Genomic DNA, 20,000 nt, shown 5'->3' with positions numbered 1-20,000 from the left:
TCAAGCTTGTTATCAAGTAGGTCGTTTAATTGATGCTGGTAAAGCTACCCCAGAAAGAATCTCTTTAATTAAACGTAACTCTTGTGGTAAATCTTTAGATATCGCTCGTCAATCTCGTGATATGTTGGGTGGTAATGGTATCGCTGATGAATATCATGTAATTCGTCATGCTGCAAATTTAGAAACTGTAAACACTTATGAAGGTACTCATGATATTCATGCTCTTATTCTTGGTAGAGCTATTACTGGTATTCCATCATTTTAAATAAAAAAATAAAAAATAATAGTAATAATAAAAAAAAAAAAAATTTTAAAAAAAAAACAATTGTTTTATTGGTATAATAAATAAATTATAAAATTAAAAAGAAAAAAAGAGTAATATCAAGTGTTAAAAAAAGCAAAAAAAAAAATAAAATAAAAAAAAAGAAATCAAAATTTTATTACAATCTTGTAACTTTGTTTATTTTTTCAAACAGTTCATATGACAATTTGCTTTTTTTTTTTTTTTCAAAAAAATGCTTTTTGTCTTTTTTTTTTGAATTTTTTTTTTTTTTTTTTTTTTTTTTTTTTTTTTTTTTTTTCAAAAAATTAATTTTTCATTTTTATTTTTTTTTTTTCTCTTCAACAATTTATTTTTAAAATTAAATATTTTTCGACAAAGAAAATGAGGTTTAAATCACACGAATCCAATAAATATTTACAAGAATGTTTGTATTTTATTGTTAAAGTAATATAATTTTATTTTATTTTCCAATTTTGAATGTTCTAACATTTAATTTTTTTTTTTTTTTTTTTTTAGCATGGGACAAAGCAAACCACGATAACAAGAGTAATAAAATACAAACACACCACATATATAATATTAAAATATAGATCACTTTTTTTTTTTTTTTTTTTTTTTTTTTAGTAGATTTATTATCATATATTAAAATGATTATCATATTATTAACTTCTGAAAAATTATATAATTTAGAAACTGTTGTACTTATAGAGGAGAAAACAGCACAACCAAACCTTACAAGCGGTAAAATTTCAATTTTAAAAGAATTAAAACCACAATACGACGAATTAAAACAAGAACAAATTAAATCTTCAAAACAACCACAACAACCACAAGAACAATCCAAAGAAACTAAACAATCATCATCTTCAACCCCAACTACAACTACAACTTTAGGAAGTTTAATTCCAAATACTGCAAAACCATGGCAAAAAATATAGATTATAAATAATTTATAATAATAATAATAATAATTTATAATAATAATAATAATAATAATAATAATAATAATAATAATAATAATAATAATAATAATAATAATGAAGAATTTTATCATATCTCATCCTAAAAAAAAAAAAAAAAACTTATTTAATAACCTCCCCCTTCTAAAACCAATTCACCTAAACACTCACTCACTTTAACATCACCAATTATAAAGTTATTTACTTTTTTTTTTTTTATTTTTAATTTTATTTTATTTTATTTTTTTTATTAAAAGAAAAAAAAAAGGAAAATGGAAAAAAAAAAAAAAAATTAAATGATTTATTGTTGTTTTAAACGACATCCTTGTATAAAATAAATTAAAACTTTTACAAAACAAATTTTATTATCAAAAGAGTGTTTTATTTTTTTAAAAATCCATAAAATTGTTTTTATTATTATTTTTATTTTTATTTATTATTATTATTAAAAATATAATAGTAACATGTTTTAATTAATTTTAAACAACCATGTCGTGCCACGACAAAAAAAAAAAATATAAAAAAAATAAAAACTTTAAAGCAGATTTACTAAAAATGAAATTAAGTTTTTCATAAAATAAACCCCACTCCTAAACCAATCCTTTTAATAAATTTCTTTTTTTTTTTATTTGTCATAATTAATTAAGATTACAAAGACGTGTAAAACTATAAATCATTCGATTTTGTTTTACTTTTAATTTTAAATTTTTTTTTTTTTTTAATAAAAAATAAATGAATAAAAGAATAATAATTTTTTAATTTATTTTTCATTTTAAAAAAAAAAAAAAACAATTTAAAAAAATAGTAACTTTGATATTTTAGAATTAAAACGCAAAATGAATTGTATGCGTTCGGAAGCACAATGAAATTTTGCAAACTACTGAAAAAAATAAAAAAATAATAATAATAATTTTTAAACAATATGTTTATTAATTTTATTTTTATTTTAATTGAAAAAAAAAAAAAAAAAAATACATATATTTTTTAAAATTATAATCATTATTATTAATATTTTTATATATAAAGAGAAAAAAGTAGGACGAATTATTAAACTATGTATAAATTAAAAATATTATTTTTTTTTTTATTTTTTTTTATTTTTTCTAATCAATATTTTCCATTTATTTTAATTTTATCACAAATAAATTAATGTTATTTTAGAATTATTACAAACAATTTCAAATATCCCAGAAATAACAAAAAAAGTGGTATATCAAGTGTTTAATTTTTAAATAAATTACGATCAAAAAATAATTTTGCTTTGGCAATAGTAGCAGATGCTGTTGTAGGTGTTCCAGGTTTATTATTTGTGGCTGATGTCAGAATATCATTAAATTAAATTGTAAATTTGGTTTAAAAAAAACTTTTGTCATTTTTAAATTAAAAAGACATTAATAAATTTAGAAACAATTAAAAAATCAGTTTTTTTTTTTTAGATATTTTTATTTTTATTAATTTTTTTTTTTTTTTTTCGAAATTAAACTTTTTTTTTTTTGTTCTGGTTTGTCCCAGTTTTAGGTTTTTTGACAATTAAACAAAAAAAAAATAAAAAAAAAACAAAAAAAAAAACATCATTTTGTTGTTGATTTTTTTATATGAGAAAATTGAAAAGAAACAGGATAAAAATAAATGATTTATTTTGAGGAAGACACTGGTAAATTTTTTACTTTTCTTTTTTTAAATAAAAAAAAAAAAAAACAAAAAAAAAAAAAACTCGTTTAAAATGTGTGTAAAAATAAATTATTATTGATCATTGTTAATAGATTTTAATTCTTGTTTAAAGAAAAAAAAAAAAATAAAATAAAAATAAAAATAATACTCAAATAATAATAAAAATAAAAAATTAAAAAAATTAATAATAAAATAATAATAATTAAATAATAAATTTTTAAAAAATGACCCATAATGATGATGACCATAAATGGGTAACCACCAAAAGAAAAGAACCAATTTTTTTTACAGTTATATTATTTATTTTTCAAATATTTATGATAATATGTTTTGCTGCATTAACAGGATATGATACAAATAAGAATTACACAGGTTCAGAGAATCCAGATGAATTTAAAGGTGGTGAAGTTCAAGAAAGAGTTAATAATTTCTATGGATACTTTAGAGATATTAATATTATGATTTTCTTTGGTTTTGGTTTTTTAATGACCTTTTTAAGAAGATATGGTTATTCAGCTTTAGGTTATACTTTTATTATTTCAGCATTGGTTTCCCAATGGTCAGTTTTACTTAATGGTTTCTTTGAAGCTTGGAGTCATAGTAATAAGCATGGTGAATTCCCAAGTACTTGGGAGGTAAGTTAATTTATTTAATTTTAAAATTTTTAAAATTTTTATAATTTTATTTTAACAACAATAATTTTTTTATTTTATTTTAAAAATTATAGTTTAGTATGGATTCATTATTACAAGGTTTCTTTTGCTCTGGTTCAGTTATGATTAGTTATGGTGCAATTCTTGGTAGGGTTACACCATTACATATGTTAATTATGGGTATTATTGAACCAATATTTTTCTTTTTAAATGTTTTCATTGGTGAAATGAATTTAGAAGCTATTGATGTTGGTGGTGGTATGTACATTCACTTGTTTGGTTCAGTATTTGGTTTAACAGTTGCATGGTTTTTAACCGATAGAAAATCCAAAGAATGCACTGATAATGCTCCATCATATAGTGGTGATAATTTTGCTATGGCTGGTACTTTATTCCTTTGGATGATGTGGCCATCATTTAACGCAGCTATTGCCCCATTAGGTGAACCACAATTCAGAGCCATTGCAAATACTTTCCTTTCATTGACTGGTTCAACCGTTGCAACATTTATTGTCTCTAGATTATTCAGTCATTTAGGTAATAAACTCGATATGGTTCATGTTCAAAACAGTTCATTGGCTGGTGGTGTCGTTCAAGGTTGTATTGCACACATGAACATTAATCCAGGTGGTGCTATTGCTATGGGTTTCATTGCTGGTACAATTTCAGTTTGTGGTTACCTCTTTATTACACCAAAAGTTCAACGTAAACTCCACATTCAAGATACATGTGGTATTTTAAATCTTCATTGTATTCCAGGTTTCCTTGGCTCAATCGCTGCAATCTTTGCCGCAATCAAAGGTCTTAACAATCCAAATATGTATAGCAAAGTTGAATTTGAACAAATTTTCCGTGCAGGTGATAGCCAAGCCTCTGCAAATCTCATTGCAACTATGGTTTCAATTGGTTTAGGTATTGTTGGTGGTTTACTCGTTGGTGTTATTTTATTACAACTTAAGAAAATTAAAGGTCTTAAATCAAAAGAATACTACCAAGATAGTGCTTTCTGGATTTTACCAATCGATTATCCAAAAGATGTTGCAACCGTTGTTGCTTTAAATAATGCTGCTACCTCAGAAGATACTGCTGGTGGCGACGATGAAGAAGAAGGTGTTGGCAAAGAACATGGTGCTGTTGAAATGGGCAAACACAATAGAATCGTTCAACCAAAACAAGATAATAAATATCATAAACAACTTCCAAGTGATGATGAAGAAGAAGATGAATTTAAACAAGAACCAATTTAAAATTATTTATTAAAAAAGATTTAAATAATATTGTAAAAAAAAAAAAAAAAAAAAAAATTAAAAATAATAAAAAAATATAAATTTTTAAAAAAATGGTTTTCAAAATTATCTATCTTCCCTATATCTATGGATTTTGGATAATATCTTTCAAAATCCTTTTTAATTAAATTTCCATATGGTGTTCAAAACCAAAAAAAAAAAAAAAAAAAAAAAAAAAAAAAAAAATCATTCTGGTTGTTTGGATGGAGATTTTTATCTTTTTTTTAATTAAACTCATTTTAATACAAATAAATAAAAATAAATCATTTTATCCAAAAAAAAAAAAAAAAAAAAAAAAAAAAAAAAAAAAAAATAAATAAATAAATAAATAAATATTACACAATTTTTTTTTTTCTTTTTACCAAAAAATGTATAATTTTAAAATTAATAAATATCTTTTGTATCAAAATCAATTTTAATTTTTTTTTTTAAAAAGAAAAATCAGAAAATATCAAGAAATTTTTTTTTTTTTTTTTCCAATTTTTTTTTTTTTTTTCACTCTTATTATTTTTCAAACAAAAAAAAAAAAAAAAAAAAAAAAAAAAAAATGAATGATTTACCATTAATTGTAATAAAAAAAATTATTTTACATTTAATTAGATATAAAAATAAAAATATTTTAAAATTCTTTTTTTTATCAAAATCAATTCAAACATTTATTATTAAACAAATTGAAATTTTAAGTTTTAAAGATATTAAATCATTTGAACAATTTAAAAAGGATTCAAAAAATGAAATCAAAAGTCAAATTACAGAAATTAAAATTAAAAATGAATTTGTAAAACATTTAGAAAATCAATTTTTTGATTCCAACCATAATAGTAATAATAATAATAAAGATTGTTTTAAATTATTGGAAATTATACAAATAGATTGTAAACCAGAAAATTATTCTAAACTTAACAATTTACCAAAAACAAATGACCACCTACTATTAAAAATTAAATCAAAAGCTTCAACACCAAGGTTATACACTGAGGAAATTATGTTTTCAAAGTCAATTTTTGATAAATTAAAAAAAATCAAATTAATAAGTTGCGATCCATTGTCAATCAATAATGTAAAAAATTTATTTAAAAAGCCATATTTAGAATCAATTGATATTCCACTTTCAACTATTTTCTATCTTCCTAGTAATTGGTTGGATGGTGATGATGAAGATGAAATTGAAGCAGTAGAATTAGAAATTAAAAATTCAATTGAAGAATTCCAAGAATTGGCTTCATCCAATCCAATTTTAAAAACCCTATCATTAAGAGAACTTTATTTCGCACACAGATGGCATTCATACTTAAAACCAAATTATAAAATTTTCATGAATCAGTCAATTCCATCAATATTAAGTTCACCATTTTCAAATATTTCCAAATTTTGTTTATATGGTTTTGCATTACCAAATGAATATTCAATATTTGATTATCTTTCAACTGAAAAAATTAAAAAATTAAAACTTGTCGATGTAATTGGTCTAGATGGTAATTGGCCAAATTTCATTTCATATTGTCAAAATAATCAATCATTAAAACAATTATCAATCAGAGGTTGTTCAATTGAAGATAAAGATAATTTATTCTCAAATTTAATTTTAAAAAATCATAACTCATTATCAAAATTGGATATTTCTCATAATTTTTTCAATTTACAATTAATAATTGAATCAATTCTTCAAAAATATTATCAATTTAGTAAAATAATAATTTCAGATTCAAGTATCTTACCATTTAATATACTACTATCAAATGCTGATAAATTATTTTCGTACTATGACCAAGGAGGTAATTCTCATTTTTGTCTACAATATAGAATTGAATCAACAAAAAAAAAAAAATTTCTCAACCCTTCATTTGTTCAAGATTTAAAAGAATCATTCTACTCTACCTCCGATTTATCTGATATTTTTAATTTCAGTGAATAAAAAAATGTTTTTTTTTTTTTTTTTTTTTTTTTTAAAACTAATATTTGGCTTTAAAATATTTATTTTTAATTTTAAAAAAGAAATAAAGTTATATTTTTTTTTTTTTTTTTTAAAAACCAATATTTGGATTTAAAATTTTATTTTTAATTTTTTATTCGAATATATATATATTATGATTATTTTAATTTACATTTGTAGTAGAGTTTTTTTTTTTTTTTTTTTTTTTTTTTAGGTTCGATTTAAATATACGACAGTAATATTTTTTTTTTTTTTATCAATAATTATCATTATTTATTAATTATTATTATTAATTTAAATTGTTTACAAGTTGAAGTGATTATATTTATTATTATTTTTTTTTTTTGTTTTGTTTTTTTTTTTTTTTAATTATAAAAAAAAAATTAAGCATAAACACCAGTATCAATAGTTTGAACAGGTACAGATGCAAAAGAAGATACACCTTGATCTTCCATTTCTTTGAGATGAACAATGATTTGTTTAAAGGTTGGACGACTATCAGGATTAGAATCCCAACATTGAGTTAGAATTTCTTTCCACTTGGAAGAGGTAGTTAATGGAATTGGAGGACGATAAGATTCATAAGCAGCCAAGTGAGCCATTTTCATTGGTTTCATATCTTGTTGAGGTTCATCAGAGGTTAATAGTTCAAACAAAACCATGCCATAGGAGTAAACATCACTCTTTTCACTATTACTATCGCCTTTGAAAACCTCTGGTGCCATGTAGGGAATACAACCAACCGATTGAGTCATTTGAGAGGCTTGTTCCATCTTTAATCTACTTAGACCAAAATCAGAGATCTTACATTTAATATCTTGTCTTGAGGAAACTACAGGATTCTTTGGATCGATGTTGTGATCCAATAAAATGTTTCTTGAGGATAAATCACGATGAAGAATGGGTGGAGTCCAACCATGTAGATAATTCATTCCTTTTGCAATATCCAAAGCCAACTTCAAACGAATATGTGGATTTTGTTCGAGTAAATTGAAATGATCAGTCAAGAACTGTCTTAAACTACCTCCACCCATCCATTCTGTTACTATACAATGATGATCTTCACCTCCTGCAGTACATGCACCCAAAAATTGAACTACATTTGGATGTCTTAATTTACTTAGTATTCCAACTTCATTTTGAAACATAACCAATGATGATTTGGTTTTGAATTGATCACGATAGATGATTTTTATGGCAACATCAGTCTCTCTCCAATAACCTCTCTTTACTTCACCAAAGAAACCTTTACCAATGGTTTGACCAAATTCTAATTCATTGAAATCAATCTCGTATTCTGATCTAACTGGTAGTTGTGGTGGTGGTGGTGGAGGTGGTGGTGGACGTGATGGTGGATGTGATAATGATGATTGAGTTTCCCAACCACCAAATGGGTCAATCCATTTATTAGTTGTTGATGTTGATGTTGATGTAATATGTTGTTGTTGTTGTTGTGTTTGAGATTGTTGATATGATGATTGTTGTTGTTGTTGTTGATTTGCTTTAATATTATTATTATTATTATTATTATTATTATTACCATTATTACCATTATTAGAAAATGCTGAATGTCTTGGAAATAATTCTAATGGTTGATCAAATGATTTATGTGGTTGACCTGTATTAGTTATACCTTTATAATTTGAAGTGATTGGAGGTAAATGAGTGAATTCTTGAGTTGGTTTATCTCTTTGAGGTGGATGAGTTAAAGAATTTGAAGAAGGAAAAGTTAAGAAACCACTACTACCACCAGTACTACTTACACTACCACCATTTCCGGTACTACTGATAGCAATAGGTGGCTCGTCTTTTCTTTGTTGTAGATATCTAATTTGTTCATTGGATAAGGTTTTTGAAGAATTCTTTTCATCGGGTGGACCTTGACCAAAATCTGGAAGTAAACCATCGGAATCCATTGAACCAATTTGATGTGGATCCATTTGGTTATCGATATAATATTTATTTTTCTTTTCACCTCCACTAATTGTACTTCTGCGATTTCTATCTTCAATTTCCTTTTGTGTATAACTTTTGTAGGGTCTTATATTCTTTGATGAGCTTGAGATCTCTGTAATACCATCATCACTACCACTACTACTACCAATGACAACTCCTCCGCTAATATTGATTCCACCACTACTGCCGCCACTGGCTGGCCATCTAATCTTATCACTACTATCGATAGCAATCTTTGGATAAGAATCTGGACTCTTGTCATTCCAAATTTGAATCATTCTATTGAGACGATTGATAATATCCTCACGATGTCCATAGGGTTCAATACCTAAATCATTCTTTAACATTGCATGAGTGATTCCTTCTAAATGACGACCAGAGATATTGTTATCACGGAAATTCTTTCTATATTGACCATAGTTGAAAGATTCCAACCAAATTGCAACGTCGTTTGGTGCCCAATTTTTGAAACCTGAACCTTGACGATCTGGTCCCAAGGCTTCAGTCCAAACTGATGGAGAAATACCAGGTAAATCTTCGATATTGAATCTGAAATGACCACCTGGGAAAGTTGCAACACAAAGTCCACCCACAACACCTCTGAATGAGATGGAAGGATAGAGTGGATCAGAGGTAACTCTAGAGAAAGCAACGCCTAAATAGTGACCATTCTTTGTAAAGAATATGTCTCTGGTGGAGGTATTGATACCACAACCAATTACACAACTACTTGCGATTGAATCACCATCAAAGAAAAAGAAAGGACCATAAGGTTCACCAATTTCACTTCCACCATACTTTTCTCCTTCACTTGAGAAACCGTAGGATTTTGGTTCACGTCCAATATGTTTAATAAATGGATATGTTGAATGACTTAAACCCACAGTGATTGAACCTTTTTTATCATGACCCTCTAAATAAACTTCAAAGTAACAAATGGTTGAGCTTGAATTGGATGAGAATGGACGATCGGCCATTGCAACCGATGTCTTTTTCTTTATGATGGTGAGAGTGATATCATCTTTGGTCTTTATTGATTTACCACAACGTCTCCAAGCTGATGGTGGTTGACCATCTTGATCTTGGAATGTTTGAACAAAACCTAAATCTTCACTACTATTGACAATTTTACGTGGTGATGTTTTTGGTGAACTTGATGGTGATGAAAATGATACACCCAATGATGATGATAAAGTATGATTGGTTGAAGCTGTAATTGGTAATGATTGACAATGTCTACCTAATAGATTATTATTACCACCTACTGAAAGAGTTGATGATGAGTTGTTGTTTGAAGTGGTGTTACCAAATATTGGATGATTTAATGTTGGCAGGATAGTTGTCGATGAGCCTGCTGTTGTTGAATTATATGAAGAATAAATATTATTATTATTATTGGTTGAAGATGGAGGTAACATTAATGGTCCATTTATAGAGTGAGGAGGTGATCTTTGTTTAATTATACTACTATTATTACCTATACTACCACTACTACTATTATTATTGCCGCTGCTATTATTACCACCTAAACTACCTGTTGATGATTCATCTGTCGACCCTATTGATGGTTTTTTTGTTAAATATATATTATTGTTATTATTATTATTATTATTGTTGTTATTAATATTATTATTATTGCTGTTGCTATTGCTGTTACTATTATTATTATTATTATTATTATTACTATTACTATTATTATTATTAGTAGTATTATTAATATTGTTATTATTAGTATTACTACTATTACTATTATTATTATTATTATTATTATTATTATTATTATTATTATTATTATTATTATTATTATTATTATTATTATTATTATTATTATTATTATTTGATGAAATATCTTCATTATTATTTATTGATGAAGGTGATGTTGATGTTGTTGTGGTAGTGGTTATTTTACCATTACCTATTATATTATTATTATTATTATTATTATTATTATTACTATTATTATTATTATTACCATTAGGTACTAAAATTGAAGTTGAATTTACATTTTTAAGCATTAAAGTAACTTGAGAGAATTTAAATGGAGGTCCAAAAACTCCTGTTATAGAGATTCCAGGCTCATTAAAAGCTACAGATGGATAGAAAACACCATATACATTTGAAAAGGCAGTACCCAAGTACATACCATTTTTTGTGAAAAAAATTTCTCTACTCGTAAAAGATAGACCACAACCAATAATATCACCTTTTTTATAGGAGGAACCATAAGACTCACCTTCGTTAACGCCAGGTTCTTCTCTCCATCTAAATTTTCTACCATCGTCATTGTGATAACCATAGGATCTTGGCATCCATCCAACATGATAAAATGTTGGATATTCAAGATTTGCTAAACCAATTGAAAGTTGACCTTTGTCTAATTGATCGATGATTACTTCGAAATAACAAAATCCCTCTCCAAATGGTTGAGTGGCACGAACTCCACCGATTGTATCCTTTGGTGAGTCCAAAGGTAAGAATGCTGTTCTATTTCGAACCACTACATGCTTACCATGATAGTTTTTCTTTTCGCTCCAACGACATACTTCAAACTCTTCCTTCGGTATTAAATCCTCTGATGGTATAATTGAACTACCACCACTATCTTTGATGGTACTTTGTTTACTTGGTTTTTCGGGTGCACCACGATAAGAGAATGGTCCAAAGAAATTGATTACCACTGATTCACCGGGATTTTGTAAACCAACGGTTGGATACAATCCAATTAGATTCACTTTTTGTGCTGCAACTCCTAAATATACACCATTCTTTGTAAAATATAATGTTTTTGAACTTGAATCATAACCACATCCTACAACGTCTCCGCTGCTAAAACTTGGTCCATAAACTCTACCTTCATTGGTTCCAAAATAACATTTACCATCTCCACTATATCCATATGATCCTTGATAATTACCTGGATATACTTCAATTGGATGATCATTTGTTGTTAAACCAAAACATATTTTACTTTTTTAATAATAAAAATTAGTAAATCTATTAAAATTTTAAAAAAAAAAAATAGAAAAAAACTTACTCTCCATTACCATTTGTAATGAATAATTCAAAATAAGTAAAAGAACTTGAAAATGGTTGTGTTGATTTTGCAATCTTTTTTTTAAAATAAAATAAAAATTAATATTATTTTTATAAAAAAAGAAAATAAAATTTTAAAAAAAGAAAAATACTTACACCTTTTGAACCAGATGTTGGTAGTCTGTAAGAACATCTACTTTTATCTTCAATATTTAATGTAAGTGAATTTGATTTTCTTAAATCCCATCTATATTCATTGGATGGGACCAATTTCTTTTTAAAGAATTTAAAGCTCATATTAAACCAACTAGAATCTCCTTCTTTTTTGTTGGTATGGTTGGTGTTGTTGTTGTTGTTGTTATTGTTATTATTATTGTTGTTATTGTTGTTGTTGTTGTTGTTGTTGTTGTTGTTGTTGTTGTTGTTGTTGTTGTTGTTGTTGGTGTTTGATAATACAGGAGGTGGTGGTGGGATTTGATGTTGTTGGTGATGATGAAATGATATATTTGGTGAACCAATAGGAGATGAATTTGGTGAAATTGATGAAGGTGGTGGTGATGATACAGATGGTGATCTTGGTTTTGGTGAATATGAAGAATTTGATGAATTATTTAATTGTTGTTGTTGTTGTTGTTGCTGTTGTTGTTGTTGTTGCTGCTGCTTATATGAAGGGGATACTGTTGGTGGGGAATCTTCAGATTTTGATGGTGAAGCAGTCGAAATATTTAATGGGGGTGATGATGAAGACGATGATGATAAATTTAAATCTGTATTATTTGTACTAATATTACTACTCGATGATGTATTTATTACTCGATTATTTACTAAAAATGGTGCACTTGGAACTGGTGCACTTGCTGGTCTTGGTGATCTTGAAGATGGTGATTTTGGCAATACAATTATTGGTGGTGGTGATGGTGGTACAGTTGTGTTGTTATTTGATGAATTATTTATATTATTATTATTATTATTATTAAATTTACTATTAAAATTTGTTGGTGGAGGTGGTGGTGGGGGTGGTGATGTTGGTGCAGTTAGTGGTGAGATTGGTGTGGCTGCAATTGGTGTTGAATTTGATGATACAGTTGATTGTTGTGAATTTGGTGGTGGTGTTAATGAATCTGTTGATTGCTTTAATGAAAAACTATTTAAACCAGAAAGATTACCACTACTTCTATTTCCACGTAATGTTGGTGTTGTTTGTTGTGGTGGTGGTTGAATAGTTGGTGGTGGTTGAATTTGTTGTAGTTGTTGTTGTTGTTGTTGTTGTTGTTGTTGTTGTTGTTGTTGTTGTTGAATTTGTTGTTGTTGTTGTTGAATTTGTTGTTGTTGAATTTGTTGTTGTTGTTGTAGTTGTTGTTGTTGGATTTGTTGTTGTTGTTGTTGTTGTTGTTGTATTTGTTGTAATTGAATTTGATGTTGTATTTGCTGTTGTTGTCTATATGATGAAACTGGTTGATTATTTTTTAAAGCTGGTTGATACCTATTGATAAAATTATTATATTCTAAAAATGAAAGTGGATCGCTGTCGCCAAAAAGTAATTGATTATTTTGATTTGTACTATTATGAATTACTGGAGTAGGTGTAAGGACTTCGTTGAAAAATGAATGATCCGATGAAACATGAAGGTGCTTGGATTGAGGTGGTGGTGATGATAAATTTACTAATGTATTTGGTTGTCCACTCGTAAATGTTTTAGAGTAGGTAAAATGTAAATTTTGTTGTTGCTGTATTTGTTGTTGTTGCTGTATTTGTTGTTGTAATTGTTGTTGTAATTGTAATTGTTGTTGCAATTGTTGCTGTTGTTGCTGTTGTGATGAAAAAGATGTTGATGGGGAAATTTGTAATTGAGGTTGTGTTTGTGATTGAGGTACTTGAGAAATACGATTTGGTGGTAATACTAAACTGTCGGCACTATAATTTGATTTATTTATTCTATTTACACTGTTGCTTGAGTGAAATATACTACTATTACTATTGGTGTTTGTTGGTATTGCTGTTAAACTACCTGAAGCGTGAATACCACTACTACTACTACTATTATTATTATTATTGTTGTTTATATTACTATTACTACTATTATTAATTCCACTACTACCACTACTTATATTTATTGTATTATTGTTGTTGTTATTATTTCCACTATTACTACCACTACTAGTATAAAGTATATTATTATTTGATGAAGGTAATGAATTACTAGTTGGTGAAATGTTTCCACCACTATTATTTATATTTGTGTTAATTACCCCACTGCTACTACTATTATTTATATTACTTCCACTACTACTATTTATAATTCCGCCGTTACTATTATTTATATTATTACTATTTCTTGTTATTGTCGTCGATGATGTTGTTGTATTAGTTGGTGGTGGTGGTGGTACTGTATTTGGGGATGTTGAAGTTGGTGGTGATGTTTGTGTATTTATACTATTTTGTTGTTGTATTATTTCAACTCCACCTGTTAATTCACCTGGACTATTTGAAGAATTAGACCTTGAATGTTGTCTCGCGTGTCTTCTAACGTACGGTGATGTAGGAGATGGCGGAGGTGGGATTTTTAAAGAAGGGTGGTTCTGTTGAGGATCCAGTCCAATAATCTAATTTTTTAAAGAAAAAATTATTAAAAAAACTTGTTATATGTTAGGGGGTGGGTTATAAAAAATAATATAATTAAAAAAAAAAAAGGAAAAAATAAAGAATATAAAAAAAAAAAATTTTAAAAAAAAAAAATATATTTATATATATATATATATTATTAATATAATGAGATGAAAATTTAATGTGATACTATGTAAATCTCTTTTTTTTTTTTTATTTTTATTTTTTTATTATTTTATTAATTTTTTTTTTTTTTTTTGTTAATAATATAAAATATTGAAAGAGAAAAAATAAAAAAATACAAAAATAAAAAAAATTAAATACAAAAAAAAATATAAATAAAATAAAAAAAAATAAAAAAATGTGTTTTTTTTTGTGTGTTTTGTGTGTGTTTTGTGTGTGTGTGAGAGTATATTAATATATTTTATTATTTTTATTATTTTTATTATTAATTTTTTTTTTGGTGATGTTATTGATATTTAGTGTTACTATTATAATTTAATTAAATTTTTTTTTTTTGTTTTTTTATTGTGCCACTTAAAAAAAAAAAAAAAAAATTAAAAAAAAATTGAAAGGAAAAAAAAATTGAAAAAAAAAAAAAAATTAAAAATTAAAAAAAAAAAATTAAAAAAAAAAAAAAAAAAAAAAAAAAAAAAAAAAAAAAGTTATAAAACGACGGATATATGTGGATATGTGTGATTAATAAATAATAAAATTATTATAATATTGATTATACTAATAATAGTGATAACAATATAATAATATTTATAAAAATAAATAATATAATTATAAAAATAAATAATGAAACAACAATAATATAAATATTATTATTATTATTATTATTATTATTATTATTATTATTATTATTATTATTATTATTATTATTATTATTATTATTATTATTATTATTATTATAATAATAATAATAATTGTAAAAAAAAAAAAAAAAACCAATAAAAACTGATGATAATAAAAATAAAACAATTATAATAATTGATGGTGGTAATACTCTTGAATTATTTCAAAAACTGCGAATTATTTACGATCGTTCTTTGCTTTATTTATATATAGGTAAAATAAATAGTTTTGTTTTTTGTTTTTGTTTTTTTTTTTATTATTATTTTTTTAATTTTAAAAAAAAAAAAAAAACAAAACAAAAAAAAAAAAAAAAAAAAGTTTTTTTTTTTTTTTTTTTTTTTCTTAATGCACCACTAAAGTTTCAGACCAAATAAGTTTTTTATTTGAAAAAAAATACAAAAAAAAAAAAATAAAATAAAATAAAAAATAAAAGTGTTTTTTTTTTTTTTTTTTACCAAAAATTTATTGATTAATTTAATCACTTAATTAAATTTTTTATTATTATTATTAAAATTTTATTTGGAAAGGAATTTTTTTTTTTTTTTTTTTTTTTTTTTTTTTTGTTTTCCAAAATCAACAAACACAAAATAATAATAAAAAAAAAAAAAAAAAAATGTTTTAATGTCCAGACGAGTTAAAAATACAGGTTATAATGTAACAAATCAGATATTGATACTTATTTCAATGTTTCAGATACGACTATTCAGCATATATATATTCTTACAGTTCATTGGAGAACCTTTTTTTTTTTTTATTATTATTATTTTTTTTTTTTTTTTTTAGATGATGGTTACTTAATCTAATCATTAACTTATTTTTTTAATAAATAAATAAATTTTTATCTTTATTAATGTGTTTTTATTATTTTCATTTAAATTAAAACCACTTTTATTATAAATTATTATTCTAAAAATAACTTTTTTTTTTTTTTTTTTTTTTTTAATTTTTTAATTTTTTTTTTTTCCTCTTTTTCAAAGATTATTTAACTTGTCGGTTGCTTATTTTTATTGATAGTTTCCTCCTCTGAAACTTTTAAAAACACTTCATCAAGTGTGGTCATTGACATTGAAATTCTTTTAATTTTAAATTCATCTTGTCTCGATTCCAATTCTTCCAAAAATTCAGTTATAACATCAGTTGATTGATGTGTTAAAGAATATTCTAATTCTAAATCTCTTTGACCACTACTAAATCCTCTTTCTTCATTATTATTATTATTATTATTATTATTTTTTATATTTAATAATACATCTTTACTACTACTACTATCACTACTACTACTACTACCATCACTATTATTACTATTATTTTCATTATTATTATTATTAAATATATTATAAAATGATTGAATATTTTTTAAATTTTGTTTACTTTGAGTTGAATCATTAAATTTATTAAAAAAGAAAGATTCAAATTGTTGATTTATATTTGGTGGTTGTAATAATGAAAGTGATTTATCATAGACAATGGTAAGGATATAGCCTAAATTGAATTGATTTTTTAGTTCCAATGATGAACCCATTGCTTTAACTTTACCACTTGTCATAATACAAATTTTATCACCTAACAATTCAGCGGAATCTAAATTATGAGTTGTTAGAATGATTGTTTTATTTGGTTTCTTTCTTTGTAACAATTCACAAATCATATGTTGAGATAAACTATCCAAACCAGATGATGGTTCATCCAATAATAGAATCGATGGATTACCAATCAATGAAATTGCTAAACATAATCTTCTCTTCATACCACCACTTAATTTAATTGATTGTGTGTCTTTTTTATCCACCAAATTAACTTCACCCAATGATTCCATTATGAAATTATCCATCATGATTCTCTTATTATCCCCATTGGCACCACCACCGTCTACAAACAAACCTTTTAATCTTGAATAAAGTGCAATATGTTCAGCACATGTAAATTCATCATAAAGAATATTAGATTGATGGCATAATCCAATACCATTCTCTCTAATTTTATCCATATCATATTTTATTGATAAACCATTTATAAATGCATCACCACTACTTGGACTACGCATACCATTTAACATTCTATAATAATAAATAATTAATAAAATAATAATATTATAAAATAAATAAATAAATAAATAAATAAATAAATAAATAAATAAATAAATAATAGTTACCCAATTGTTGAAGTTTTGCCACTACCATTTTGACCTAATAAAGCAAGGATTGTACCTTTTTTAATAGTATAGGATACATCATTTACAGCATTAACAGTTTCTTTTGTTATTGGATTTTTATAAGTTTTCTTTAAATTTACTAATCTTATACCAATATCATTCTCATCATCATCACTATCACCACTAAGTAATGGTTTATTTAATGGTGATGATTGAGAAGAAGATGATGAAGAAGGTGATGTATTATTATTATTACAATTATTATTATTATTTAGAAGAGGAAGGGAAGAAGAAGATGATGATGATCTTAAATTAAATATTGATTTCCAATATGATAATGATAAAAAGAAAGTAAATGATTTTGTAATTGAATTTTCATCAGTATTATCTTTATAAAGTTCAGTTATATACCATGCAATTGTAAAATATAAGAAAATATCGATTATTAAGAAAAGGAATGATATTTTAACTTGTGGATCTGACCAATTGGTTGTTAACATCATTTGTTGATCATTACCCATTTTATAAAGAAATTCACCAAATGCACATGGTGAAAATAGGAACAGAATTGAACGTAGCCATGATGATGAAGTTTTTGACTTTAAATAGAATTGATAGAAACATGATACACCAACCAATATCAGTAATAAGAAACTACTGATTGCCGATGCAGTCTTTGGGGTATCTACAAGGTTTGATAATATAATACCAATTGCAACCATACTGAAAGAGTATAATAGAAATTGTAAAAACAGCATCACCGGATTCAATGATGTGGTCAGAGTTTTAGTGAAATATAATACAACCATCACTAATAAAATGTTTATCACATTTGTAATTGTTTGAACTATAATAATTGTAACCCAATAAACCAATTCTTTTAAACCCATCACTTTCATTACCTCCTTAATATGATTCTTCCTCTCTGTAACAGATGTGACCAATAATTGTTGCAAACTGAATAAAAATAACAATGGTAAATAAATAACATATAAATAAGAACTAACACTAACTGAACTCGTTAAATTTGGAAATTCTTCAATACTTGACAATGTGGTGGTGGTGGTGGTGGTGATACCTTTAATTTCAGCAAATGTTGATAGAAATAAATTTTGAACTATTGAAATTAATTGTGTATTTTGAAAAGTACTATTTAAGAGTATATTATAATCTAGAATATTATTTTGATAATCTATATTATTAAAACTTATACCATAGGTAATTGATTGGGGATTGGATTTATAGGAATCAATTAATGATTGTTCATTTGGGAATTGAACTATTTGTGATATTGGTAACTGTGTCGAGTTTAATAGTAGATGCAAATTTGATGTTTGATTGAATGGCACATTTGATACATAACATAATGGGAAACCAGATGTTGGATAACCTAATCCTACCGGACTATAGGTATTCAATGTAATCACATTTGGTATTGTATAATGTAAAATCACTAAAACAATTATGTATTGTATACCTTGTGTAAATTCAGTTATTGTTTCTTTTCTTTTTTTCTTTTTTAATAATATAGCTTTACCAAGTAATGCTTTTAATTGATTTTTAAATGTAATTTTACAATTATTGGTCATTCTTTTTTTATCCTCTAGAGATAATTTATTTATTATTATTTATTATTTATTATTTATATATATATATTTATTTATTAGAGTTTTATTTGATTAATAGATTGTATGAAAATAATTTCTTTTTACTAAATATATTATTTTTTTTTAATTTGGAAAAAAGAATTTTATTTTTATTTTTATTCTTTTTTTTTTTAATTTTTTTTAATTTTTTTTTTTTTTTTTTTTTTGTCACTAATTCCCGCTATTTTTGTAAAAAATTTTTTTATTACATTTTTTTTATTTAAAATAAAAAATTCAAAATTTAAATGGATAAAGAAAAATCAGATAATGAAGTTAATGATAAAGAAAAAGAGATAGGAATAGAGATAGGACTAGATATAGGAAAAGAGATAGAAAGAGAGATAGAAAAAGAAATAGAAAAAGAGAACCAAGATAAAGATAAAGAAAATGAAACACCATACCAACCTTTTATACCAGAATTAAAAAAAAAAAGAAAATATACAACATCAATATTAGATGATGATGATGACGATAACAATAAAAACCAAGAAGAAAAAGATGATGGATTAAATGAAAATGAAAAAGAAAATGAAAATGAAAAAGAAAAAGAAAATAAAGAATTAACTACTCCTACTTCTACAACTACTACTACTACAACTACAACTTCAACTTCAAATAAAAATACTTTAAGTATAAAAAAAATTAAAAAAGAAAAAAAAGTTAAAAAGAAAAGAGTTAAAAAAAATATTGAGGATAATTATGAAGAGATTGAACCAACTGAAGTTAATAATTATACATTGGGTGATTTAATTAAAAAGAGAATCATTGGTGATACAATGAAATCAACATTGGAAAGAGAGAAAGCACTTAAAGACAATCAACAACAAATTTTAAATCATCATCGTCGTTCATTGGCACAACAAAAAGCTGCAACTGCTTCTGCAAGATTAAATGGCGAAGAGCCACCATCCTTTAATGGTGAAGATATTAATGCACCCGCAATCGAATTTGTTAATGGTCAATTA

At 24.8% G+C, this 20,000-nt stretch overlaps 7 protein-coding genes across 7 annotated transcripts in view; 5 read left to right on the top strand and 2 right to left on the bottom strand.

Moving 5' to 3' along the window:
* The window catches only part of gcdh (glutaryl-CoA dehydrogenase), a gene marked incomplete at both ends in the record, with an annotated part of 1,451 nt that extends 1,186 nt beyond the window's left edge, over window positions 1-265 (top strand). Inside the window, one exon of the mRNA XM_633952.1 lies at window positions 1-265. This exon is cut by the window's left edge and continues 961 nt beyond it. Within this exon, the coding sequence (XP_639044.1) occupies window positions 1-265 (265 nt within the window).
* A 399-nt stretch (window positions 266-664) lies between these two features.
* Window positions 665-1,221, top strand: DDB_G0283409 (hypothetical protein; the record flags this gene model as incomplete). The annotated part of the gene is made up of 3 exons (XM_633951.1): window positions 665-707; window positions 800-829; window positions 908-1,221. 3 exons carry the CDS (start codon window positions 665-667, stop codon window positions 1,219-1,221), a joined length of 387 nt encoding a protein of 128 aa, XP_639043.1.
* A 1,916-nt stretch (window positions 1,222-3,137) lies between these two features.
* On the top strand, window positions 3,138-4,813 carry rhgA (Rh-like protein/ammonium transporter; the record flags this gene model as incomplete). The annotated part of the gene is made up of 2 exons (XM_633950.1): window positions 3,138-3,548; window positions 3,641-4,813. 2 exons carry the CDS (start codon window positions 3,138-3,140, stop codon window positions 4,811-4,813), a joined length of 1,584 nt encoding a protein of 527 aa, XP_639042.1.
* A 586-nt stretch (window positions 4,814-5,399) lies between these two features.
* On the top strand, window positions 5,400-6,767 carry DDB_G0283407 (hypothetical protein; the record flags this gene model as incomplete). Its single annotated transcript, XM_633949.1, has 1 exon — window positions 5,400-6,767. One exon carries the CDS (start codon window positions 5,400-5,402, stop codon window positions 6,765-6,767), a length of 1,368 nt encoding a protein of 455 aa, XP_639041.1.
* A 401-nt stretch (window positions 6,768-7,168) lies between these two features.
* Window positions 7,169-15,968, bottom strand: splA (non-receptor tyrosine kinase; the record flags this gene model as incomplete). The annotated part of the gene is made up of 6 exons (XM_633948.1): window positions 7,169-11,708; window positions 11,776-11,849; window positions 11,931-14,378; window positions 15,188-15,339; window positions 15,423-15,434; window positions 15,962-15,968. The coding sequence occupies 6 exons, from the start codon at window positions 15,966-15,968 to the stop codon at window positions 7,169-7,171; spliced, it is 7,233 nt and encodes a 2,410-aa protein (XP_639040.1).
* A 251-nt stretch (window positions 15,969-16,219) lies between these two features.
* Window positions 16,220-18,978, bottom strand: abcA10 (ABC transporter A family protein; the record flags this gene model as incomplete). Its single annotated transcript, XM_633947.1, has 2 exons — window positions 16,220-17,294; window positions 17,390-18,978. 2 exons carry the CDS (start codon window positions 18,976-18,978, stop codon window positions 16,220-16,222), a joined length of 2,664 nt encoding a protein of 887 aa, XP_639039.1.
* Window positions 18,979-19,280: 302 nt separating this feature from the next.
* bdp1 (myb domain-containing protein) overlaps window positions 19,281-20,000 on the top strand; it is a gene marked incomplete at both ends in the record, with an annotated part of 1,473 nt that continues 753 nt past the window's right edge. Inside the window, one exon of the mRNA XM_633946.1 lies at window positions 19,281-20,000. This exon is cut by the window's right edge and continues 147 nt beyond it. Coding sequence (XP_639038.1) covers window positions 19,281-20,000 — 720 coding nt within the window.

This window comes from Dictyostelium discoideum (genome assembly GCF_000004695.1).
Source record: "Dictyostelium discoideum AX4 chromosome 4 chromosome, whole genome shotgun sequence".
NCBI lineage: Eukaryota > Evosea > Eumycetozoa > Dictyosteliales > Dictyosteliaceae > Dictyostelium > Dictyostelium discoideum.
Note: the sequence above shows the minus strand (reverse complement) of the source record. Positions and strands in the feature narration are given on the sequence as shown.